The following is a 26921-nucleotide window of genomic DNA, read 5'->3' as shown; positions in this document are numbered from 1 at the left end:
TTCAATTTATAATGCCAAACAATCACTGTGTCAAAAATCAACCTCTTGTTCAATCTTTTATTACAAACCTTCAATAGACATTCAATCATTTACTCTATAGGAAGCAGGAAACGGAAATGGTTAACACTATGCTTGACTACTAATTTGATTCGAGTTATATATTGTTACCATAGCAGTGCGCTTGGTACTCATGGACATTTTTCTATTTTCATTTAATTATAGTCATTTTTGAGGGTACCTCTGCTCTACTTTGTATATGGCGCAGAGGTTTCTCACTGGCGGTGTTTCTGGAAAAGACATCACACCATTTGCAATAGAGAACCGCAGTGACGCGTCCTAAAACCCGGATGTAAACTCTTTCCGGTTGCTTCGTCAAAAACGCAATGCAATTTCTCCATAGGATTTTGGAAAATAGCTCGAAATGAGGTTTGTGGTTGACACACATTTAAGAGACGGATCACGTTTTGTTCATCCGGATAATATCCACATGTCTATCCTACTTTTATAATTTTCGAAGCATAAATCTAGTCGCAAGAAGCAAAATGCTAACGTTATGCTATAAAGGAACTACAGCAGGGTCGCTGCTTCAACGTCACGCCAATTTAAGATCCATATCCAAACATACAGATTGTAAATGGTACATGTTGAAGTGTTTTTTTGAACAGTTTGCAGGAGGCAGGTACTTGCTTTCAAGCAGACCAGGGCAAACAAACGTAGCGGGAGTGTTTTACGTGTTCGGTGTAATGAACACTTCTGTAGTCCTATTCAGCCACTTGTTAACAACCATCGTTTTTCAGACACGTAAACTCTTCAAAAATCACAAGCGGGATCACTGCTGATGTATTTAATGTCGTAGAACAAAACGTGATCTGTCTCTTAAATTTGTGTCAGACACAGACCTTATTTGGAGCTATTTTCCAAAATCCTATGGAGAAATTGCATTGCTTTTTATCGAATGAACCGGACGTGGTGAAAATGCTAACTTACTTCCGGTTTTTAGGACGCGCCACTGCGGTTCTCTATTGATTGACATGTATTAGATTAATTGGCTCCAAATCGTGTACAGCCTTTCTGCTGATTATAGTATACTGCTAAACTATAACTATTGTAATTCTTATCATTTTAACATGCTATGTGCAGCCTCACAGAGCTGTTATAATGGCAGTAAAATAACAAGCTGTGTGTGTGTGTGTGTGTGTGTGTGTGTGTGTGTGTGTGTGTGTGTGTGTGTGTGTGTGTGTGTGTGTGTGTGTGTGTGTGTGTGTGTGTGTGTGTGTGTGTGTGTGTGTGTGTGTGTGTGTGTGTGTGTGTGTGTGTGTGTGTGTGATAGACTCAAAATAAACTACAATGGCTGTGAACACGTCACCCAGTGCAGTGGTGTGTCCCATTGATAATGTGTTTGTAGACAACAATGCAGCTGTCACACGGATACTTTTGTTTTTGGACAATGTTCTCCCTGTTTCTGTGTTTTTGCCATTACCGCCCTTTCATGTTAAATTCCTCTCGTTGCCCACCTGCCCTCTACGAAATCCCGCCAGTCAGCTCTTCCATACTGTATAACCTCATTATCCTCCTTCTTGCCCAGTCATTTGCCGGATCATCTCATGTTCTTCCCAGTCTTCCTTCCTTCCTTCCTGGTTTCACCTTCCCTGACATATCCTCTCTCACGGCAGGAAACACATAACATATGCTGACCATTCGCAAATTGGCTGCTGCAACACTACACTTCCACTATAATCAATGAAGCTGGCTACACCATGCGTGAGAGCAGCGCGTAAGTGGTGCTAATGCGCCACCCAGATCTGCTCTACAGGCATAAAAATAGGCCAGTCACCTATTTATTTTGTTCACGCCAGGTGTGCACAGAAATGGGTCAAAATCTCAATATTTATGTATTTCTTTTTATTAAACTTGATCTGCCTTTTGCCATTCATTTTGCTAGCACCAGCTGGCAATTCCTCTGCAAATCGGTCCCTTACTTAGATTACTGCAGTCTGTAGATTCAAGATTCAAAGGTTTTATTGTCTTATGCACAAAGCTACAGTGTAGAAACGGCAATGAAAGTCTTCTGACATGAGCTCCTCCAACAATGCAACATATATAATAAAATACAATTTTTTTTGCAAGAAGTCTATATACATGTAAATAGAATATGATATGTACAAGAACAGAATATGAAATTGAATAATGTTCATTAAGACACAATTAAAACGGTGTAGAAGTTAACCTACCCATATTACAGAAACTTGGTGGAAAATACCTTTTATAATTACCCTTATTTACGTGCTGGCTCACAGCCAACTGTGCTTCCTCCACAAACTGAATGAACAACCCAACAGAATGTCTAAAGCAGTGTCTGTGTCTCACACACAGACACTGCTTTGGACATTCTTTACGTGCTTCATGTGAAACCAGTCAAAAGACACTTTTCTACGGTGCATCCATTACATCTTCAAAGTGTTAGTTTTCCCTTGCTGACTTATTATCTATGCAAAACTACAGTATAGCACGGGGAAATAACCGATGAAGCTTTTTTCTACTCGGGAAATACTTGTTAATAGCATCAATTCATTGCTGGTTTTGATCATTTTGTGTAACTAAAATATAAAAAATAACCTTCAAAATTAACCTCCCTGCATATTCTCAAGTATGTTATAAGCCCCTTACTGAGCATATGTCAGACAAAGAAGACCGTTTGATGCTGTGAGCAGGTCAGCTGTCACTTCCTCTATATTTTACCTCCCATTGTATCGATGCCTCCGTCTACCTCTCTTCCCATAGGAATTAATAATTGTGGTCCACCTTTGACATGACATTTATCATCTAACGTCAAGCCCCCTCTCGCTCCCATTGGTGAACATCCCAGGGCTTTGTGGGTAATGGGGCTGAGATGACACATGGAGAGGAGGCTGTACTCTCTGTAATGGCTCCCTAAACTCCAGGGTTCTGTTTTAAAGGATGAGGATTTCATTTCCAGTTGTCACTATGAAACGAATTGTTTGAAGAACAAGCCTTCTCCCTGTTTGTGTCTTCATTTTCATCATCCGTCATCCCACACACATCTTAGCTGTATGCGTCTTGTGGGAATTAAAAGGATATGGGTCCAAATGAAAGAAACAGATGATCAATCGTGCTACTGTTTGCAACAACAATAATTATATCCTTCTTTTATTTGTTCTGTTTGTAATAGCAGAATGTGTCATCACAATTTCATGGCAATGTAGGCATGCAAAACCTTGCAGGAAGTGTTTTATTTCTTATTGAAATTACAGTGTTTATCACCATAAGCCGGAGGGGAGCTGAAAGGATGGAGCGGTTGGGGATGAAAATGAAAAGTGGGAGTGGGGATTGTCTCCCTGATTCTCTGTCTCTACAGTATGTGGGCTTTCCTCTGTGTTGTTTTCTGTTTGAACCATTCGCCTTCAAAGAACACTGTGTACAGGCGAGGAACAAGGCCGTCCAGATTTGAATACATTTGGATTGAAGTCTGTTTAGTACCGATGCCTCGAATGACCCTTCAGAAGTATTTTCCCCCCCTAGACTTCTATATCCCTCCTGCCTGAGTCACTGTTGGCTTCTTATTCTCTTCCTGTCTGTTTCCAGCTGTCCTATGGCTCCAGCTCGCCGGCCCTGTCCAACCGCCAGCGCTTCCCCACCTTCTTCCGCACGCACCCGTCGGCCACCCTTCACAACCCCACCAGGGTGCGGCTTTTCCAGAAGTGGAAGTGGACCCGCATTGCCACCATCCAGCAGACCACCGAAGTCTTCACCTCAGTCAGTACCTTTTATATTCTATGTTGGGGAATAATTTGCTCAGGTATTTAAACCTTTGACACAGTTAATCGTTTTCTCCTCTCACTGTCTCCTTTCCCATGGCATAATTCTACGTCCTTGGGTATTGCTGCTATCTCTCTTTAGGAGGGGCAGCTTGTGCGCATTGTTGTTGCTAGTCTAGACAGAGCACAAGCTGCCAGGAGGTAGTTTATTGTTCAGGAAGGTAGGTTTCCCGGCGCACATTATTTTCTATGGGCGACAGCTCTAGTTAGACTCAGGGTCCATACAGAGAGGCGAAGTCCCGCCCATCTACTTCCGACCCATGGGACCTTATTTCGGAAAAATTATGTATTGAAGTCAATGGAGAGAGAAAGATTATCTTTCGATCCCGTTTGAATTGTGCCACGAATTACACATATGATGTTTGTCAATCTTAAAAATAATTTCCACGTCAAAAAAGTCACAGTTTGTCGTAAAACTGTTGAAATAAAAGACTATGAAAAATACGCAACTAGAAAGACTACAAACCCCAGAATCCCGGTCCCGCATGCTGGCTCTTACGGAACCGACTAACTCCCCTTGTGTGTATGCACAGCTCTCAACATGTCCAGACCTTTAGTGATTTTCACCTCTTTTAATACTTTTCGCCTCATTCTGAAAGAAAGAAGTGAAATGTGCCAACGTGGTGGCACCCGTCTTGGTGTGTGGTGCGAGACGGGAGATGTAGTTCATTGAGCAGTTTCACACAAACAAAGTGTTACTTCACAGATTTACGACACATTTAAAAAAAAATGGACTTGCAAAATTATCTTTTAAATTGGCAAACATCATATATGTAATTCGTGGCACAATTCAAACGGGATCGAAAGATAATCTTTCTCTCGCCATTGACTTCAATATATACTTTTTCCAAAATAACAGGTCCCATGGAGGTCCCCCGGAAAGGGAGGGACTTCGCCTCTCTATTGCTTTAGTCTCACTGATGAGGAATGTTGATTATTACGCTGCGAACAAGTTAAAACCTCGAGCTACAGAAGAGTTCTTCAGAATTGGTTTGGTAACCGCTGTGTCACTTCGTGGCGCACGACATGTCTTGTCAATTCTCCGGCCGCAACTCTAAATAAACCGTCAGTGTTTGCCATCAAGTTCCAGCTCTCCTCGTGTCTCTCTGAGTTTCGTCTCCATTGCTTCAGAAGCTTCCATCAAATTCTACTCTACTGCAACTTTACCTCTTCATACCTACACCTCACTTTTGTATCACTTTCTTTGGCTCCATCATTTTTGCTAAAGTGTCAGGTTGCCTTATTGCCTGCCAGCTTCTCTATGTTTGTTTATGAGAGCCGCTGTGTTCTCAGGCTATGCGATATTCCTTCAATCTCTCCAGGCGATTGAGGGAGGATTTTTAAAGTAATTTGTCGGAGTATTGGCTGTGAGAAATATTGATCAAGTAATACATCTCTCCCAGGCACGGTGGTCGATACCATGACACTTGGGTTGGTTCCTGTAATGGAGGTTAATTATCCTCCTCTCACATTCTTTCCTCCTTCTTCTCACATTCTTCTTTTCTGCTTTCACCTTGTGTTCTTTGTGTTCACCCTCCAATGCTGCCTCTCTTGTTTAGCATACACACCCTCCTTCCATCTCTTGACATTTCTCATATACACTTCAGAATTTTTATTTTTGGTCTCTTCGGACTTGGTTGCTTTTTTCTTTTCTTTTTTTGGTATGATCTCAGCCCGGCACCTCTCTCTGTCTCGGTTCAGCTGCCTTTCTAACCTCCCCCTCTCTCCCCCCTCTCCCTGTCTGTCTCCCTCTGTCCTTCCCTTTCATCTGGCAGACTCTGGACGATCTGGAGCAAAGGACGAAGGAGGCAGGCATCGAGATCAGCGTTCGTCAGAGTTTCCTCACCGACCCGGCTGTCGCTGTCAAAAACCTCAAGGTGCTTTGATTAAAAATTCACCTCAGCTGCTAGTCGTTTCTCCCCCTCTCCTTCCTCCTCCGGCTCACAGCTGCACACGATACCATTAGCATAGAGGCGATTTGATCGAGGAAATGAATGCACCATGCTAATTAGCAACTCCTGAACAGCAGTATGTGCAGTCCTGAGAAGCAGCAGGAACTTTGGCGTGCTGCGCTTCCACTTCAAGCTGTGCTGTAGTGAAGCTATATTCTGCTAGTGTAACTAAGCAATGTTTTGTTTTCATGTTTTGACGCAGCGCCAAGATGCAAGGATCATTGTGGGGCTCTTTTATGAGACCGAAGCCAGGAAGGTGTTCTGTGAGGTTAGTATCTTTTTTTTAATTCCTGCTCAATTGATCCCAATAGACTGAACCTGGCGGGCTATTAGCTGAAATTGAGCACTGTAATGAGCTGTTTGAGTGTCTGAATGTATTTCCTTGTTTGGCAGTGTCCCTCAACACATCTCTGGGAATAATTATCCTCATGCTTATTTATAATTTCCACCCTTTCATCCACCCTTGGTATCTGGCTCCCTCTCTCCCTGCTGCTGCAGGTGTTCAAGGAGAAGCTCTATGGGAAGAAGGTTGTGTGGTTCTTGATAGGCTGGTACGCAGACAATTGGTTCAAGATCAAAGACCCAGCGATCGACTGTACTGTGGAGAACATGACGGAGGCCGTGGAGGGTCACGTGACCACCGAGATCGTCATGCTGAATCCTGAGACGGTCCGCGGCGTCTCCAACATGGTGGGAACTCACAAAACACTTTCATCTCACCCTCTACTATTCTGTTTTTACTAGAGAGATATTTATTCATTCCTGTAATTGACAATAATATATTGTATTTTTGAAATTGAGTAAATGATAATGATCTCCATCACAATGCAAAATACATAAGGTAGTTAAGTACAATGCCATTTTTTTTACGAGATTATACCGACATCAAATAGAGCACACCTGTACACATGGGAAATTAAGTTCTTAAATGTATTTCCCAAGGTATAAATACATGAAAATGCAAATACAACATATCAGACAACCTAAGGAACAATCGTTAAAGAAAGCTATGAGAAACCAACATAAATATAAGAAGTAAAATGATGGAAGTAAATATTGCCAGAACATCCTTAAATCCTCTTGAAGCGCAACACCACTAACGGAGAATACAAATAGCACCTGCCAGATGCAGGGTAAATGTGGCTGTGGCGGGTAAACATTTGGGTCATCCTAAATTAATCACGGATTAATGTTACATATATATCTTCCACTGACTCATACGTAGATCTCAGAAGTGGCTGACCATTTTTTTTGTGGCTGGTAGAAATGTTCAGTGACCTGCAACAGTGACCGGTGAGGAAAACAACCTTTAATTCCCATTTACATATTCTAAGGGGTTACCTAGATCCTGAGAAAAGAAACACTTTGCTTCACGCTAATTATCACCAAAAGGTGTAAAGAAAAAACAGGGATTAAGTGCAGATAAAGTGCTAATTGTGTACCTCTAAGTAAAAAGTATTTGCAAATGTCACTTTGCAATACCAGAAAAAAACACATGTTTATAATTAGCATGTTTGCGTGCTGATATTTAGTTTACGCTCTGCTGCACCAAGTCAAGTCTCAAAGAGCTGCTAACGAACACTCATCGTCTTGTTTAATATTGAGAATAAACGCAAATACAAATAAATAATAAGCTCTAAAATGGTGTAAAATAATATATTTGTCCACTTCTCTCAGTTTTCCTGCCCTGTAATGTCCAGAGGTCGCTTGTCAGTCAGTCAGACACTGTGATGTCTTCCTCATTGGATTTTCTGTTCATTGTCTTTGAGCTTTTTGTATCTGTTCACTATAATTAACTCAGTTCTCTTTCTAACTATTCAGTTCTTCTTATCCGTATCCCTAACAAAAGTGTTCAGCCATTCATACAAAAGGATGAATTCCTATGAGATATTTATTTTTCTCCCTAGCTACAGTGAACTGCGCGTGACAGGAATTAATGTTATGTTTCATAAGAGGTAGAAAATAGATGTGTAATGCCGTCACACTCCTTCTGAACATCTTTCTTTATATTTGTACCTTTCAGGCGCCTTTCAGTCGCCCTTTGCTTCTCTTTTGCCCGTCGCTCTTCTCTGTTCGCCTCCTCTAATCCTCTTAAACTGTCTCTGCGTCTCTGTCTCCCCCATTGTTCGACCTTCTCTGACTCTGCTGGTCTACGGTGGATCATCTTTTTATTCTTCTTGTTTACCCACCTTTCCTTTCAGTTCTCCTTATCATTCCCACCTTTCCCACCAACACCCCCCCCCCCCCATCTCTCCCAACACCCCTCCTTTCGCTCTCCCGCACTCCATCAGCAGCTGTTGTTTATATTCATACAGCACCTGCCGCTACCTGCTGATTCTGCTGTTGACGTGCTGCTCGACAGGTGATAAGAATTACAGCCTGAACTCATAGTCAATCTATTCAAATTCAATTTCCAAGTTTGAAATTGGCATTTTTCTTTTAGATAGAGCATTCAGGTGGAGCCGGTGTTCCAGTACTGTGGGTTTTGCAATAGCACATTGTCACCTAGTTTTCAGTAGGTAGTGGCAGATTTAAATGCCAAGGTGGAATTTCAATGAGATGAATTTGACATACGTGTATTGGGGCAGTGTGGGCCCTAATTGGCCTCAGAAAATCCACAGGGACGTCTGGATGATTTGTAGCGGTAATCTCCCGTCATGTACCCCTGCTTTTAGCGGGAGAGAACTCTCAATGGTACTAATTACAAAACAATGCTTAAATGTACGAAAGGAATACAATGACTGAATGTTTTTATTCTCAAATCCACCAAAAATGTTGGGGTGTTATGCTTACATTTAAATAACAAAACTAAACTGCTGCAACAACTTTGGAGGTGTTTGGAATTGTTAGCTTCGGAACTAACCAGCTCCTTCACAGTCAGCAGGTGGTCTTGAGCATTAGTAGCATTTAATCACAGTCAAATACAACGTACACACACTGCACAGATTTGCGACCACTGACTTCATACTCATTGCGCACGTGCACGCACACACACACACACACACACACACACACACACACACACACACACACACACACACACACACACACAAACACTCTCCCTCACTCATTCTCTCCCTCAACCAAACCGCTGCACTAACACTCAACATGATACCGTGGGCTGAAAGGAGATGATTTGCAGGTGATGGCTGATTGGCACTTTAATGATATTATAATTACCAGCTCGCCATCACACACACACACACACACACACACACACACACACACACACACACACACACACACACACACACACACACACACACACACACACACACACACACACACACACACACACACACACACACACACACTCATTCCTTTCTCACTGTATTTTATTCTCTCTCTGTGTTTGTCTTTCTTTCTCTTTCTCATAACCGCACTTGCTAGTGTTCAACACAAACTTTAACATCTTCAATATACGTTGTAGTAAGATGCTTAGGCCTAGTGGGGGGTCGACTTAGGCCTGGCGGGTTGCCGCGGTATAAAAAAAAATGGTGGAAACCCTGAGGTCATAAGACGATTTCTTGTACAAAATAACCCACTTGAATCGGGAAAGTGTGGATTCATGTAGGCGTTACCCCATAAATCCTCCAGATCATCCACAACTGGTTCCCTTTTACATTCTCCTCTTCTTTGCCATTGATTAGGCCTCATAGACACTTTATTGTCTTGTTTGAAGCATTGCATTTCTTAGGAAAGAGTTCTCTGTGATATTCTTCCTGTCATGTCTCTTCCAGACGTCGCAGGAGTTTATCGCCGCCCTGATGTCTCGTCTCGGTGGAAAGAACCCAGAGGACACCGGGGGGTTTCAGGAGGCTCCTCTCGCCTACGATGCAGTGTGGGCTCTGGCCCTCGCCCTCAATAAGACCGTGGCCCCCCTGAAGGCCAAGGGTCGACGACTGGAGGATTTCAACTACAACAACCATGACATCACCTCCGAGATCTACAGGGCCCTCAACACCAGCTCCTTCGAAGGTGTTTCGGTAAGTGAGAAGGATGATAAAAAAAGAATTATAGATAATAAACAAATAATGTTTTTTTGCTCCTGTTAAGTTATTTATTATACATCAATATGCAGTGTTTAGAAATAGTCCTTGTGGTAGGATAAAAGGACCCGAGTGTACACTATTTCAGGATGCAAATAGTTGAATATAGTGTAATTAATGTACTAATAACTGTTCACATGCATTCCCTGTACACCTCATTAGCAAGACTGTGACATCTACTGCAATCCAGAGCAGCAGCTCTTACTCATATTCTGCTTATAAGCTTCTGATGGTCAGTTTTTGTAATTTGGACTATCTGTTTATATCTTAAATCTTAATTCTCAGTTGTATTGCAGTGCACTGCATTATACTGAACACTGTTTCTGGTCATCTTTCCCCCTCGTGTTTTGTTAAATAGAGCATGTCAAAAATGATATGCACCTGTCAATATAATGCAGTCCAGTTCATCACCACTGCAAACTATATTACAACCTCAATACAAGACATATAGTTAAATAGACACCTCTCGTTGTTAAGCTTTGGCTGAGCTGTTGTAGTGTGTTGCATTAGATTCCACATTCTCTAAAGAGAGCAAATATGTTAAATACAATTTACCACTTATTTTTATCCATCATTTCTGTTAAGGATTACAAATGGGAACACTGCAAAAGTGCTACAGTGAGGTGTGTGTGAATGAAGTGGATACACTGTCAGATGATCAAACAGGTTGAAAACAAGAAAACACTCTATCCAGGTTATATAAACGTATATATTAGGAGATAAAAACACATCAAAAATGTTGGTCAGAATATCCCATTTTACAAAAAGATTATATTTATTACCATATATTTTGCTGTTACCAACCAAAGCAAGTGTTTCCAGTCCTTGAGCAATTCAGAAGTGAATTTGCGTGGCCTTTCTTGGAATCTAAATGTGAATAAAAAGGACGAAAGGAAATCGTATAATCCTTGAAGCAAAGTGAAACGTACCCCTGACTGTGCCGCCAAGCAAAATGCATCTTTTTCACGTATATAAATAAGCTAATGCATACATTTGGCGCAAGATTGGCCCCATTCTATGCAAATGGGAACAAAAATGCACAAAGATCAGCACATATAAGCTCTAGCAGTATCACTGAAAACACTTAGAGTTGGTGGTACCTGAAGCACGTCTATAAGGGGTGTCACGCCCTGACTTTCTTTTGTTCTTTGCTTCAAATCATGCCATCTTGTTTTACAGTCCTAAGGTGTGCGGATAAAAACCAGCAGCACTGACAGACTGGGATATTAAATCCTAAATATGGTTTATCTCTGTCGCATTTTAATTCAAAGCCTGCACCTCGTCTGTCACGACCGGTAGCTTGCGGTCTAAACATTTCAGTCTTTTGTAGGCACCATTTATGCTTCGCCACATATATATATATATATAATTGCAATCACACTCAAAAAAAGGGAACATTTCTATTCATTTTATGGCAGTGTTTATGCAGTAGTACCATTACCACAATATATTTGATTTGCACCTTGAGATAAGAGCAGATAGTGTTTGCCTTTCTTGGAGCTGTCAGCGGCTGCAATTCAACTCTTGTGAATTTGCCTGTAAGTGTATTTATCAAAATGTCAAGCTATTCCTTCAAGGAAGCAATTCATAATTTGCAGCAAAAGAAAACACTTCCTCTCTTCTGTGTCTCAGGGCCAAGTGGTGTTTGACGCCCAGGGATCCAGGATGGCGATGACTCTTATCGAGCAACTGCAAGGTAAAACACTCCCGCACTGTCCTCCCACAGATGTTGTTTTGAAGTAAACAATGTCACTTATTAATTTAAAGAAAATATCACAGCTGAGAGTTTCCCTTATGTATCGATTGTTGCTCTCAGCTCATTTCAGAGCAAAGCCTCTTTTTCCGGTGAGGGATTGTTGCGGGCTTCTGTGCGATTGGTCTCAATATCCTATAATTGAACATGCGAATGGTCTGATGCAGGATTTAGTTGACTCAAGGCTTAACTCTAATTGGGCACAAACCTCAGTTTTAAGTCGTTTCTGGAACTGGCATCCTATTTGTCACCAGTGAGTTAATGAGTTTCCCCGCACAGGATAAGGGTGAGGATTATTTTCTACCTCTGTTCCCTTTGGCGTCCTAAAGGATGAGGATTTATAATCCTTTCCCCTCACACTCTGTCTCATATTTCCTGTTGTGGTGTCGAGGTAATTTGACATCCACAATGAGACGACCTGACTCGCATCCCTGAGCCACTCGGGGACCTCATCAGTATTCCTGGTCAAGACTGCCAATAAGCTCCTTTTTCCCTCTCTTTCCTCCTTCTTCTCCCCTTGGTACTTCTTTGTTTGTCCTTCTTTATGCACCTTTTCATTCCTCATTTCTTTTCAGTTCATTGTGTGTATTTCCTGTACCCACGCAAACCATTAATGTGAAAGCACAGGAATAATAGCTAAATAGTGGTTTAGATATAGTGGTTTAGCCATACTAATTAAGCTTTCTTTCTTTCCGTGATGTTGTGTCCTCCTTTCATTCTTTCACTCTATGTTTTCCTTTTTTTCCTCATCTAGGAGGCAGTTACAAGAAGATCAGTTACTATGACAGCTCCCAGAAGAATCTCTCCTGGTTTGGCAATGATGTTTGGATAGGTAAGATGGAGATCATGACACTGTCTTCACTCAGCTTCCTGCGTCTGTGTTTGCATCCTGTGTGTCAGGCTGTGAGTCAACAGTCACATCTTTTGGGCTTTGACATTAGACCTCCTCGGTGCGGCTTGATTTAGATTCCTTACTGTGTAAAAGACATATAATCATGCCGGATTTCTTCTAACCGCTAGATTGGTTGAAGCTAGTTATTTGGAAGCTGATGCTCGCCCAAAGGGAGCCGCCCACACTCCCACTCTCCAACATGTGTTTAAGTGTTGGTGCAGCAGATGCTCGGTTATCAAACAGGGCAGAACTAGGTTTGACTAAGCCGGGAGTTTTCAATGTCTGACATTGTGGGTTCAACCGCAGACAAAATCAAGATAACTCAGCCTTCCTAACACTGACCTCCCCCAGTTAGTAAACTGTAGGCTACAAAAATGTTAAACCTTTTAAAAGTATGACGAATTAGCTGTAAGCTGTACCTGTTTGGAATGTACCCATGGATGTACCAACAACTATCACTGGATTTCTTCACAAAACTGTAAATAAGAGATGATTTTCAGCCAAGTTCTGGGACATAAAGAGCGCCTTGTGTTTCAGATTTCTTGGCAGATTTATATACACTTATTTGTGATTTACATTGGAGATAATGATGTCCTCAAGTCACACTCAATAAAATAGAGATGCCTTTGGTTAGAATGTTTCTGTGGGCTTGGATTTGAGTTATGAGTGAGAAAGAGTGCAAGCATGAGGCAAATTGCAGCAATTGTTTGCTAAGGTTATTCAAGTAGAGTTGCCTCCTTGAGCTGTGTGTCACAGCCGCTGCTGCGCACCGACTGCTGACTGACTGCTGACCGAGTTGGTAAGTGGGCCGAGCCAACGGGTCAAATGCAATAACTGCCGATCGTTTATAAAACACCGGCATGCTCTTGTTTTTTTCACCTTTGCCTCAAGTCTCTCTCTCTCATCACCTTAAGTCTCAAAAGCAGAATAAGAGTTTGCTTTTACGCCATTCTGCCACACAAACACACAAACACACAAACAAACACGCAAACCTTCTCTTCTAACTCCTGCTGCCTGTATTCTAGTTTGCTGTGAAAACCTTTTACTGCTGATTTTCCTCAGACACCAAGACCAATTCTGTGGTTGTTTACTGGTCCGTCCCTCCCTGGAGAGGTGACATACTTGTGCCTGGACAGACTTTGCCACTAATCAATCCTGTACGTCTCAGCGGTCCGTAGAGAGCCGCCTTTTTTTAGGCCTTTAAAGAAACGATCAGTTGCCAAACTTAACCCAGGAGAGGTAGTGATTCCAGGTCAGCATCGGTGGCGAGGGACGGGTGACCTGTATGCACACAGGAAACATGTCCTCCATCAGTTCGCCGTGTTGCAACGTGACAGGCTCTGTGTTAGCCCAGTTAACACCAGCTGGATAGAAACCGACTGGCTCTCCTACCTATCAGAGACGGTTGCCTTGCTTCCAGAGGTGGAAGAAGTGCTTTACTTTTACTTAAAATAAATAAAATATCTGTGTAAAAATACTCCGTTACAAGTAAAAGTGCTGCATTTTAAGTCTTACTTAAGTAAAAGTACAAAAGTATTGACATGAAAAGTAAAAGCACCTATTCATTTCTTTTAATTTCAAACCTTTATTTATACAGATAAAATCCCATTGAGATCATTGATCTCTTTTCCAAGGGAGACCTGCTCAAGTAGTTCCACATGAAACATAAAAACATAAAGCCTGCACTATTGTGCAAAATGTCCCATTTTCTAAGCATATATGAAATTACTGGAGTATAACTATTGCTGCGTTAATGTGTTCATCACAGCTGCTAAAGGTGGAGCGACTTTGAATTATATTCTTCCGCTCACATCTTAACCTATAATTATATTATTTATTTGTTTATTTATATATTCAAATCAAATCAAGTTTTATTTATATAGCACATTTATAAAGATTTGTGGTCGAGCCAAAGTGCTGTACATATAATAAAAATAGCCTACAGTAGAGACACTTTACAGCAAATACAACAGCACAGATTGTTCAGAATATCAGTATGAGAAAAAAATATTGTATTACAGTAGCTAGTAATAATCCTAATTATTTTGTAAAGTAAGTAGTAACTAACTTTGTCTAATAAATGTAATGGAGTAAATAGTACAATATTGTCTTCCAAATTGAAGTGCAGTAGTATAAAGAAGCATCAACTAAAAATACTCAATTTGAGTACAAGTACACCAAAATCGTACTTAATTACAATATTTGAGTAAATGGACTTCAATACATTGGAGCATGATTTGATTTTATGCTGTTTACCAAACAAAGACACATTCATCTGACATCTACCCGTTGAGAGGAAATGAGTAATTTCCTGCTTTCTGTCAGTTGGGGTACGTTTCTTCGACAGTTGGGGCGCGCTTGATTTGCTCCACGCTGACAGGGTGGAGTACACAGGGGGGTTTTCTAGACTTAACCCCGCCACTTGTTTACCAGGCGTCTCCCTTGCCTCCCTTTCTTACTCTCACTGCACGGTCGCCCTAACAACCACTTCAGCTCAGCTCTTCTTCTAATCGCTGTGGCAACTGTTATAGAGCTGGGTCTCCATGGCAACATCCTGTCCTGATTCCTTGATCAAGGACGGAGGAGGGTTTAAATAGTGCTGCGCGTCGACTGAATGGACCGTGGACAAATGCACACACATATGCACACACACGCAGTATTAGTTATGCCGTTTCATGCTGTGCACTAATTCATTCACATATTCTTCGCTTTAATGCATACAGTATCATTATAGTAATAAAGGTGGGCTTTATGTTAAATTCTGTGCTGAATTCAAAGGGGGCACACAAAACAATACAATACAATTAAACATCAGAGAATAAGAATAATGCAATTTAAATAACATTAAACACAGTAATAATAAATAACACAGCTTTTAGTCATATTTAATAAAAGCAAGGTTATAGACTTTAGAAAAGCGAGATTAAAAACATGGGATATTTATGAAACAGTTGTTGATTTGCAGACTAATAGCTTGTGGGAAAAGAGCTTTGAGGAAGGCCGACAAAGATAAATATTAAATGAATGTTTGCAGGGTTGTATGTTTATTTATCAGACAGCATTGTTGTAATTTTCTTCTCATCTCTAGAGCATTGCTTGTACATTCTTGCTTCATTTTGGCTCTTTAAGTGCTCTCCTTTCCTGTTTTTCTCAAGTCACTGGCAGCATCTGTCACGTTTAAAGCTACCTTTGTAAAACACATATATGTGACGAGTTGGGTCACTGCACATTTGTGGAACTGAATGCTTTCATGTTGCTCGTATAGGAGATATGCTGTAAATTGCACAGATGGACAAACATTTTCATAATACAACATCTTCTTTATGTCACGTGAAAAATGTGGAACGCTTACATTGAAGCATATCTGCAGGTCTTGAAACGTCTTAAAGGTGCCCTATTGTGCTCTTTTCAGGTTAATATTTGTATTTTGTCCCTCCACTGTGACTTCCATGCTTTAATGTTCAAAAAGTATTTTTCTCATGCTGCCTGTGCTGCAGCACCTCTTTCCTCCCTCTGTCTGAAACCAGAGCCCAGTCTGCTCTGATTGGTTAGCTGGCTTGCTTTGCTATGATTGGCCAACTGCTTGGAGATGTCCCGCCCCTTAGCCTAGACATACAAGGTGTTGAAGCACTAGCCAATAGAAGTGTTACATAGTTATGTCATATGTTATGGAAGCATAAAAGGGCCTCTTTAAAAAGAGTTATATTTAGTTTCCAAAATATTGAGTTTTGTCTGGCATAGACAGTGATAATAGTTCTACTAACAATAAAGCTAATCGTTTCATAATATGCAACTGTTGAATTCAGGAAATAATTGAAGTAATTTATACAGAATACTCTAAAACAGTCAGAAATGTTTCCTACTGGATTTCCATTCGACTCTAATTGAATCCCGGTTTCAGGGTCATACGTTGGCAAGCATGATCCTGAAATAAATTGCTTTAGATGTGGCATTACAAGTTTAAAATGTAAGTCTGTAAACCCTGCAGAACTATTTTATGTCGTCAGACCTCAGCTGAAACAACACACACGACGGTGGTGTGACGACAGTGACAATGATCTAAACAGAGAGCATGATGGGAGTGTTGGTTTGACACTGCGACCCCTGAGGGGACGACACCCCGACACTTCCCCATCTGACGCATCAGCTTCACGCCGGGCTGACACTCCTGCTCTGCTTCCCCCCTGACATACAGACAAACACTCTGTCACCCTCTATTTCTCTCGCTCTCTCTCTCTCTCTCACACACACACACACACACACACACACACACACACACACACACACACACACACACACACACACACACACACACACACACACACACACTTAATCATACCGTATTCATTCATTCCACAGGCCATACGACTGTTAAACACCTGAACTTTTGAAAACAACATTCATCTGTTTGCAACTTAAAAAAACAATTGCTCTAATATATCATATTCCAATGACTTGTATATGGACTGTTCTGCACTATTTCTATTCTATTTTATTTGTATTTGCTTGCACTATTTCATCAGTTGTATTGTGTTGCACTGTTGGAGGAGCCTGTGACCTAAGTCATTGACATAACTACACTGTAGCTATGTACAAATGAAAGCCTTGAGTCTTGTATGCACACATACATGTCCCCATGCACTCACTCTTGAGCATTCATGCGTACTGTATAGGTGCTTATTGTGAATACGGTATATATACAGGCACAGTCCTTATTGGCACAGGAGTGCACACATGGAAACACACACACACACACACACACACACACACACACACACACACACACACACAAATCAGTCCTAGGTTTAGCAGACGGATAGTCGGAGGCAGTTGAGGGTGAACCGAGGCTCCCTGTCCATCTGCCACTCTTTGAACTCTTCTCGCTGAGGAATCCAAAAGCAGCACAAGCATAACTAAGGGGGTCGTTCACATAAACACACACACACACTTTTTACTCTTAATTAACACCAAATGTTTCTATTTGCTTACAACTTTACTGTAGTAACCAAATTAGCATTGGCATGGCTGTATGTTGGCTGTGCTTCAGCATTACCAATATTACATGGAGGTTTTGGAGTTTATGCACTGAAGCTAACCCGCTGGCTGTGTACATGTGTATGTTATCTACTGAACTGTACCAGTGGTGAAGGAAATATGTATACTATTTACTTCAGTGAAATAACAATACCACAGTGTAAAAATACTCCATTCAAAGTAAGAGTTGTTGAAATGTCACTTCAGTAGAAGTGTCGATGTATTAGCAACAAAAGAGTGTCTACCGTTAAATGTATTAATGTTATATAATTGGAATTGTTGTATTAATATGTGAGCAGTACTTCAATGTCGTTGTTGGTCAAGGTGGAGCTACTTCATGATTTTTCTAGATGTATCTGTAAAAATAGATCATACTTAATTAGCAGAGCATATGTTCAATATTGAAAAGCTTCAAAATTGTTAATATGTTCTATAAAAAGTTCAATATATGTCACTGAAACGTAGTGAAGTTGTCTAATTATCTCTCTTTTCTTTCAGGTGCTGGACCTCCGGCTGATCGGACAGTGGTGATCGAAGAGTACCGCTACTTGTCTCAGAAGCTGTTTGCAGCTTTGTCCGTTTTCGCTGGCCTCGGCATCCTGTTCGGCATCGTCTGTCTGACCTTCAACATCTACAACGGAAACGTCCGGTGAGTTGACTAACAGGAAATATTATTGTTTAAATCACAGCCCAACGGTCATTCATTGGGGCTATAAGTGTGTCAGCTATAAGTGAATAGTCAATCGACAGAAAACGAACATTTTGCGAAACAATGAATCGTCGGTTTTTAAGCAAAACTCCCAAACAGTGATTTTATCTTTTCAAATGTGATAATTTGTAGCTTTTCTTGGTCTTACAATAAAGTATATTTAATATATTTGCCTTTTAAACTGTTGGCTGAATAAATAAGACATTTTTAAAGCAATGGGCTTTAAGAATTTGTCAGGAGTATCTTAAACTAACTTCTGATATGTTGTTGACCAAACAGTTAACCAATTCCTCGAGAAAATGATCAGCAGATGAAGTTGAAAAAATCTTTGGAAAAAAGATGTTGTCCTATTCATCGTTATATTATAATATATCTTTCATGTTTACTGCTTCGAGGAATTGTGAAAGTAAATGTGTCCTTCAGAGAACGAGGTCATCAATAAAGGGATTTTTGGAAAAAATTAAAATTGGTAGATAAACTAAGTTGGAGGTTAAATATATTTCATTGTTACATCAAGGTCAGCTGTTTGTGCAGCAGTGAATGGGAAGAACATCCTGTAACAACACCCATCTGCTCCATCAGAGCAGGACACTGTGGAGCCTCCGTGTGTGGATGGGAGTTTTTGTAGGCTGTGAAAAAAGAATTCACCTGTTCAACAGAGAACCTCACCTCTGTTGGGGTTAATGTAAATGTTGAAAAGCATCGCTGCCTCTCGAGTTCAGTGAATCCAAAGTGATCTGTGTGTGGTGTTTTCCAGTCTAGCATCTGGTATTGTTGTCATAGCTTAAGCTTAGCCCTAGACCAAATGCAAATAGACCTCCTTTAAAAACTGCCTTTTCATCTCGGATTTCTAAGCTTAATATATTTCTGTGAACCCGCCGCAGCATATCTCTGATTTCTTTTCAACAAAGTATTTTTGTGTTTGACTGAGGTCAAAGGGATTTAAAGTCCCACAAGTCCACAAGCTTATCAGGAGTTTTTCCTAAAGCTGGAAAAGGTTTGTTTCATTTGGGATCTCAGACTGGCTTTGGTGTGCCAGTCAGGCCTTCCTCTGGCTTTGATTATATTTCAAAAACTGTTTCACGAGGGCTGATGTTAGCAGCCAAAACAGTATGAGTCAGATCAAATCAAATGTATTGTGTAAGCTGTTTTCACAAAAAGACTTTGCCGCCAACTGCCTTGTGAGAGACAAAAACACATAACAATTTTGGGAACAAAGAAAAGTGAAAAACAATAGATTTTGTTATTAATCATAGCCCTGTATCAAATGGCAATGCTCAATAATTATCATCTGAATATGCAGCTCCCTTTGGTTTTCGAGAACTTTATTAAGAATTTCAACCTCACCGTGGTAGAGAGGTTTGGAGAAGATGGATGGATGGAACCTCAAAATGTGCAAAATAAATGAGAAACATCCCAAAATACTGTGAAGAAATATCCATGTGTCTTGTTTCCATTTAAGGGCTCATGGAAAACAGTTTTTGCTAAATAAATCATATATTTGTATTTCAATACAAACATTGTGTGGTTAAGCAAAGGTTTGACAAAAACACTATTAATATCAATCATTTGATAAATATGCCAATTGATATGATCTTCTAATGTGTCCAGGGAAGCTACAGTTCAGTTTGATCCCAGAAAATCTCACAGTGATCTAAAATATCATGAGCAATCCAATGTTGGTCGTTGAAGATCAAACAAGAACACACCATAGTTTATTAAAAAAAAAAATCAATTCCCAGAGACATGAACATGCCAGAGGAAAATATTCTCGGATTCAAAGCAACCACTAGACATGGTGCAAACAAACGGAAGAAAGCAGCACTCCACATGAGAAAATATCTCCTGCAGTGCACTGAACATCACATATGCATGGTGTGTAGCAGCATTAAAGGTTTCTCTGAGGTATCAAAAGGTTGGATTGGGGTGTGTGTGTGTGTGTGTGTGTGTGTGTGTGTGTGTGTGTGTGTGTGTGTGTGTGTGTGTGTGTGTGTGTGTGTGTGTGTGTGTGTGTGTGTGTGTGTGTGTGTGTGTGTGTGTGTGTGTGTGTGTGTGTGTGTGTGTGTGTGTGTGTGTGTGTGTGTGTGTGTGTGTGTGTGTGTGTGTGTGTGTGTGTGTGTGTGTGTGTGTGTGCAGGCTGTACATAGTGTTGCTGTACAGTAAATAAGCAGTGTGGCCTTGGGCAACACAATGGCAGGTCAGCAGGATGAAAGAACTAAAGACACACCTTCTACTGCAGGAAGAGCTGGAGCTGAGGGCCAGAGGAAAACTGCTTCACTTGGTGTTATCATAAAGTGCAGAAAATATCAAAACACCCAAATCTGCACTGTAAAATATATGACTGTAAAATTACAGTAAATTACTGGCTACTAGTTGCATGGATTTCACAGTAATTGACTGTGAATATTTCACAGTAATTTACTGTAGATATTTTACAGTAAATTAGAATAAAAGTACAACTAAATACTGTGACTTTACAGTTGCCATGGAATTACTGTGATATAGCAGTACAGAGCTGTGGTAATATGGTACCTTGCTGTACATAAATTACAGTAATTACCTGTATTTTCACACTATTACTGTAGAAGTAATGCAACACAGTAGCCAGTAATTTACTGTAAATATAAAAATGTAAATAATACGATAATATATTGTAAATCTGACTAGTTAACTGGGATAACTACACAATTCAATCAGCTCAATCAACAAAGAAAAACAAAGAAAATGCCCATTTTAACTTTGTATTACTCCATTGAAGTGCAAATTGCATTTCACAGTGTCTTGGACATGTTGTTACGGCCCCAACCTCTACTCCGCGGTAGTGGCTCGTGCTGAGACCCGCAACATGAAAGAATACACACAATAACCGGTACTTGGTAACAAGCATTTATTGATAATCACCCGTTTGCTCACACAAGAGAAGCAGGAAACAAAAAGATGTCTGGAGGACTGGCCAAAAGCAACAAACAGCCAGAAATCAATTATAAACCCTATGGGAAACAAAATAAAGCCGCGAAAACTGGACTACCAGGTCCTCCAGGCTAAACATAAACACACCTGCAAAAATATGGCCTACAGCTCAAAATGGCAAAGAGGTATTCTAAGGAGAGTGTCTCCCGGCGTTAGGACAGGCGAGACATCCTTCTCCTCCAGCTTCTCTTTATATATACACACGGCTGTGTGGAATTTGAAACACCTGGGCAGAGGCGGAGCCAGGGGCAGACCAGGTGCACCTGCAGCAGGGAGAAAGAAAGAAAACAAGGAGGGGAGCACTTAACATGTCTACAGACATCCACTCGAAGTCAACAAGTTTTCTGAAGAATGTGCTGACATGGGGGTTTAAATTGCCATGCCTCTTTTTGGCTTCGAGCCCGTCTCAGGATTAATGCCCAGGAAGCACCTGAAAACAATAAGCCAAGACAACCATTTCAATTTTACATAGATTTATATGTTGCATCGTTTATTTTAAGGCACATGCAGCGGTGCCCTTTGCAATTTAAGTAAAACCTGCACCAAAGAAAGAAATTAGTATTTAAAGCCAAGCAAGAGCGATGAAAGCAAGAAAATCACTTAATCTGTTGTGTTATCGCAGAGGATGGTCTGAATACAGTATTTTACTGTGAAATAATACAGTAACATGTTGTGAAATCCTGGTAATCATTGATCCTGTACATTCACAGTAATTAACTGTGCCTGCATTGATTTCACTGTGCAATTCAAAATGACAGTATTATATTGTGAACATTACAGGTAAAGACTGTAAAGTGGTAAAACAGTAATTTATTGTAAAATATTCCAGCTAAATATTGTGAAATCATGGTAATATTTTACAGTGTGGAGTCTTTGAGAGTATTATAATAGTGAGAGTTTCTCTATAGCAGCATGTATAAAACACTGGGTTGAACTCACCAGTGGAGGAATGTAACCAAGTACATTTCCTTAAATACTGTGCTTCACTTTTTCCATTGTGATCTTGATAAAAATGTTCCAAATATTTTTGCCCATGCACGAAAATCTCTGTGGAAAATATTGTACTGTTTACTTAATTGGTCTGAAGGCTTAATTCACACTTCAGATATATATTTGTTATAACCTTTCTGTCCAGTATAAGTCCAGTTTTTTTTATTTGGGTATTTCTGAGAAACTGAAAGATTAAGTGTAAAGTGAATAACTTTGACAAAACATGGATGATCACACGTCCATTAAACTGATTTTTTTAGAATAATAGTGATAATTCAACTTTATCAACAGGCGTTTGTAAAGTTACATTTTCTCCTAGTTTTTCAATATCTTTTTGGATCAGTTTATCTAACAAAGATTTATTTCATTATTATTCACCCAGCTTTCAGCATATCATGCACTTTCTTTCTGCATTGCATTGTGGGAATAACCATTACTAATTAACCAAACAATTTCTTTCACACTGTCTCATTTGAGTATGCTTGAGTTTATTAACTTTAGTTTGGTTTGCAGTTTCACAAATGTCCTTTTTTTTAACATTCACTACATTTTTGTTATAAAACATTTGGAACAATTACACTTATGAGACAAATGACTATCTACCCCACATCCAAGGAAATGCATTTTGCTGTCAGAATCAGAAAATACAGATGATAAAATATGAATTTAAAAGAAATAATGAACAGCAATTGATGACATTCCTACGAGCAGACAGCCGACACAATTAACCTCTGTTGACCTTCAAATTGACCATTCGTGCCTCTAAGCAGAAATTGTAATTACCAGTGTGTTTGTTTCCCTGAATATGTTTGTTTCCCTGTCCTCATGTGTGAATCTGTCACTGTTCCAGGTACATCCAGAACTCTCAGCCGTACCTGAACAACATGACAGCGGTGGGCTGCATGATGGCTCTGGCTGCTGTGTTCCCGCTGGGGATTGATGGTCACCACGTCCACAGATCTCAGTTCCCCGTCGTCTGCCAGGTAACAGGAGAGAGAGAGACAGACAGAGGGAGGAAACAGCTAGAGGGCAGGATGGGGAGGAGGGCTGCACATTGTCTGCAAATAATTGGTTTCATTGACTTGATGTTTGTACCCAACAACTCATTTTTATTACAGGACGTGTTGAAAATGAGCTCAGAGGAAGTATAGAAGCAATTCAACTCAGATTTTTATGGTTGTTTATCCATTTGTTCATCTTTACCTTTGAACTAGTAGTGACAAATATAACTCCTGTTGCCTTGGTAATGAAAACCCAACCCAGTCCAACTGAGATTAGATAGATAGATATATTTTATTGAGCTTAATATGGGATTTGGGGTTTGTTTAACATTAAAATACACATACTTAAAAAGTGGAATAGAGAATGAACAATTCAAAATGAAATGAAAATGAAAATAGCATATCAAATATAAATATAAAATATTCTGGATAATAAAACAATTCTTAAAAAAATCCTAAATCCAACAGGAGCATAGACATACTGTATACATAAATTACATTAACATTTCAAAAATAAATGATACATATCAGTTGGGATAAACAAACATTGCTTTCCCCTTCCTCATTACCCAACTGAGATACACTTGCATTCGATTTCAGGACTTCAATATAAAGTATTCATCTTATTCGAGCTGTTATCATTTCAAGTTTGAGAATTTCCTCTAATTTCACAGTTTTTGACCGTATCACATTGTGTTAAAATTGAGTTTAATTGTGTTCCAGCTTTTAAGTAAAGCTTTGTGAAGTCCACGCTGAGTGAATTGCAAAGAAATCAATGTTTTTATGGCGGCACTTTTCCATCAGAGTGGAGAATTCTACATCTACTGTGCATCATGTTTCGCAACAATTCTCACTCATTTGATATCTGTGAGCATTTTGGCATCACAACTGATCTTAAAATACCATCACAATGTCTGGATGCACAGCAGGAAGTTGTACAGGCTGGTCCACCCGCATCAACACGTAGCATCTCAAAGTTTAAAATGTCGACAGTCTTTAAGAGTGTACCATTTTGCTTTATTTAGTATTGTATTGGCAGTATTGCTGGACTTTCTTTGGGCGACAAACATTTACAGTTATATCTGTCAGTTTTAGTACAGCCATTATGCAAACCCACGTTTAGGTTTTTCTGACAGGCTCGTTGTTGCTGCCTGTGGAAAGCAGACACCTGCAAACCTTATTTCAGGAGTTTGATCACGCAAACGCTAATATAATATAATTCATTAGGTATTTGAATGTATTTTGGTATTCAGTGGCACAGACATGATATGCTGACTGGCAGAGTAGCGCAGGCGGAGGGATCCCAGCACTAATGAGGAGTAGGAGTGCTTCCTCTGTCGCCCGTGTTGAGTCTTTTTGTTGTGGGAGAGAGAGGGAGATTTCCATTTCTGTCGTTTCCCTGCTCTTTGTCCCTGTCCAGTTATTCTCTCTCAGGCTTTGTTCTTCCTCTCTCTTGCACTCCGCCTCTAACCCTCTACCTACTCTGGAAAGCTTTTCTTTATCTGCTGCAACCTCACCCTTTCCTCAAATAAATATTGTCTCTTTTTCGTTCATCACCTTCTCTATTTACCTTTCTCTCCCTGCAGACACTACTCAGGGATAAACTTATCTACTGAAAAAAACTCGCACACCCTTAACATGTTTTTAGGATTAAAAAATGCATGAGATCTATATTTTTATATGTACAGTACATATTTGTCTTTAGGAGAATGCTAGAACGCTTTGCAGCAAAAATGCAAATACAACATTATCATTTCTATGAATGAGACATTATTTGTTATATATTTGACTAGTTCTATGAAAAATAACCAATGTTATCATGAATTCTTTATATTATATTATATTTTTAGTTGTAGAAAAAGAAGATTGTTTGTTTTTCCCTTAGTTGTGCTCCTATTTTGGAAACCTACTCCCTTGAATTAATTTATTTTCTAATTAAAATTCTCTCTCCTCCTCTCCCCTCCTCCAGTTCCGCCTGTGGCTCCTCGGCCTCGGATTCAGCCTGGCGTACGGCAGCATGTTCACCAAGATCTGGTGGGTCCACACCCTCTTCACGAAGAAGGACGAAAAGAAGGAGAAAAAGAAGGTAGGGAGGAAGTGTAGGAGAGAGAGAGATAGGCAGGGATAAGCCTCTCAGCGGTCTTTGGAGAGCAGAGAGAGGATGGCAGAGAGAGGATGGTAGAGAGGGAGGCCGGGCCGCGCAGCATGTGTGGCGCCAGCTGATAAAAAGTCAAGTTTAAAACTTTGCAGGCTTCCTAGTAACATAAGCTTCTAAGAGGCCAGCTCGGCATCATTCACTTCTGCAGGGATGAGGGTGTTGGACACACACTGACATAGATACTGTACTTAAAATATGCACATGCGTCTCTGCACACATGCAACATTTATGCATACAAAACATGCAGATTAGGGGCAAATATAACCAATCCCCTGCTACCCACGTCATCAGATGTATTGACTTGCTGGTGTGTATGTGTGTGTGTGGGAGTGTGTGTGCCTCCTCTTGAAGATAGTGTGTCCTGGAGCCAGCCAGATACTGCCAGTCTGTGATGTGTTGTGGGAATGTTCTAAGACCTAATCAGAAGAATAAGAGATTAAGCCATTTATGGAATATTTATGAATATGGATGAGTGTTAAAGTTCTTTGCAGAATTCCAACCTTGGGGGGGTTTATTATTTGAGCCAAAGCACAACGAATCGGGTTGACTTTCAATTCTCTTCATGTCCACAGAAGGGCCATTTGCTAGAGAGCTCTGCGTGATATTTAAAGGAATTTTCACAAATGGAATGGAGAATGAGCGCTTAACCAATCATTTTGCATGCAAGTGAAGAGGCCGAGGACTGTGTAATGTGTTTTCTGCTTTATTTTATTTTCAGTTTTAGTTATTGCACGCTTGAATAGCTGTTACTACCTCGGAGTAGCTGGGGGTAAGCCAGCGTGGTCGAATGAGAAAAGATGTGTTGAAAGAAAGAGGAGGGAGTAGCAGTAGCAGAGCTGATTTGTGGGTTCTTGTTCTTGGTTACGGCTGTATTGCTTCCATTATAGCTTAAGTTAAGTATAATGGAGTTGATATCAGCCGCTTCGGAAACTACCCAGGCAAAAGCAGTGTGTGTATAAATGACGATTTCAGGTGGCAGCACAAATACATCTACAGCTCACACACACACACACACACACACACACACACACACACACACACACACACACACACACACACACACACACACACACACACACACACACACACACACACACACACACACACACACACACACACACACACCATGTATACATCACTTCAGGGGACATTACATTGACTTACATGCATTTCCTGGAGACTTATCCTAACCTTAACCATAACCAACACATGCCTAACCCTAACCCTTACCCTTACCCTAATCCTAAACCTAACCAAGTCTTCACCCTAAAATTAATGACTCCCCTCATGGGGACCTCCAATTTGTCCCCATAAGGGAGGCGAGTCCCCACACGTGACTGTGTAAACAGATTTAGGTCCCCATAAGTATAGTTATGCTAGGCCCACACACACACACACACACACACACACACACACACACACACACACACACACACACACACACACACACACACACACTTTAACGCACACATTCAGAAAGACAATTCGCGCCCAGTCATCCAGAAATCACAAGGACGCCTGTCATATTATTCGTCCTGGTTGTTTGTCTTTGTTTGTGGAATGGCTTGTGATGCCCT

At 40.5% G+C, this 26921-nt stretch overlaps 1 protein-coding gene across 1 annotated transcript in view; it reads left to right on the top strand.

Annotated features, from left to right (window-relative positions):
• The window catches only part of gabbr1a (gamma-aminobutyric acid (GABA) B receptor, 1a), a 65942-nt gene that overhangs the window by 28669 nt on the left and 10352 nt on the right, over positions 1-26921 (top strand). The window contains exons 9-18 of the mRNA XM_034101564.1: positions 3604-3774; positions 5612-5713; positions 5991-6056; positions 6287-6478; positions 9529-9774; positions 11470-11533; positions 12345-12422; positions 18015-18165; positions 23036-23168; positions 25156-25272. Coding sequence (XP_033957455.1) covers positions 3604-3774; positions 5612-5713; positions 5991-6056; positions 6287-6478; positions 9529-9774; positions 11470-11533; positions 12345-12422; positions 18015-18165; positions 23036-23168; positions 25156-25272 — 1320 coding nt within the window. The remainder of the gene's footprint in view (positions 1-3603; positions 3775-5611; positions 5714-5990; positions 6057-6286; positions 6479-9528; positions 9775-11469; positions 11534-12344; positions 12423-18014; positions 18166-23035; positions 23169-25155; positions 25273-26921) is intronic.

The sequence above is a fragment of the Pseudochaenichthys georgianus genome, chromosome 16 (assembly GCF_902827115.2).
Source record: "Pseudochaenichthys georgianus chromosome 16, fPseGeo1.2, whole genome shotgun sequence".
NCBI lineage: Eukaryota > Metazoa > Chordata > Actinopteri > Perciformes > Channichthyidae > Pseudochaenichthys > Pseudochaenichthys georgianus.
Note: the sequence above shows the minus strand (reverse complement) of the source record. Positions and strands in the feature narration are given on the sequence as shown.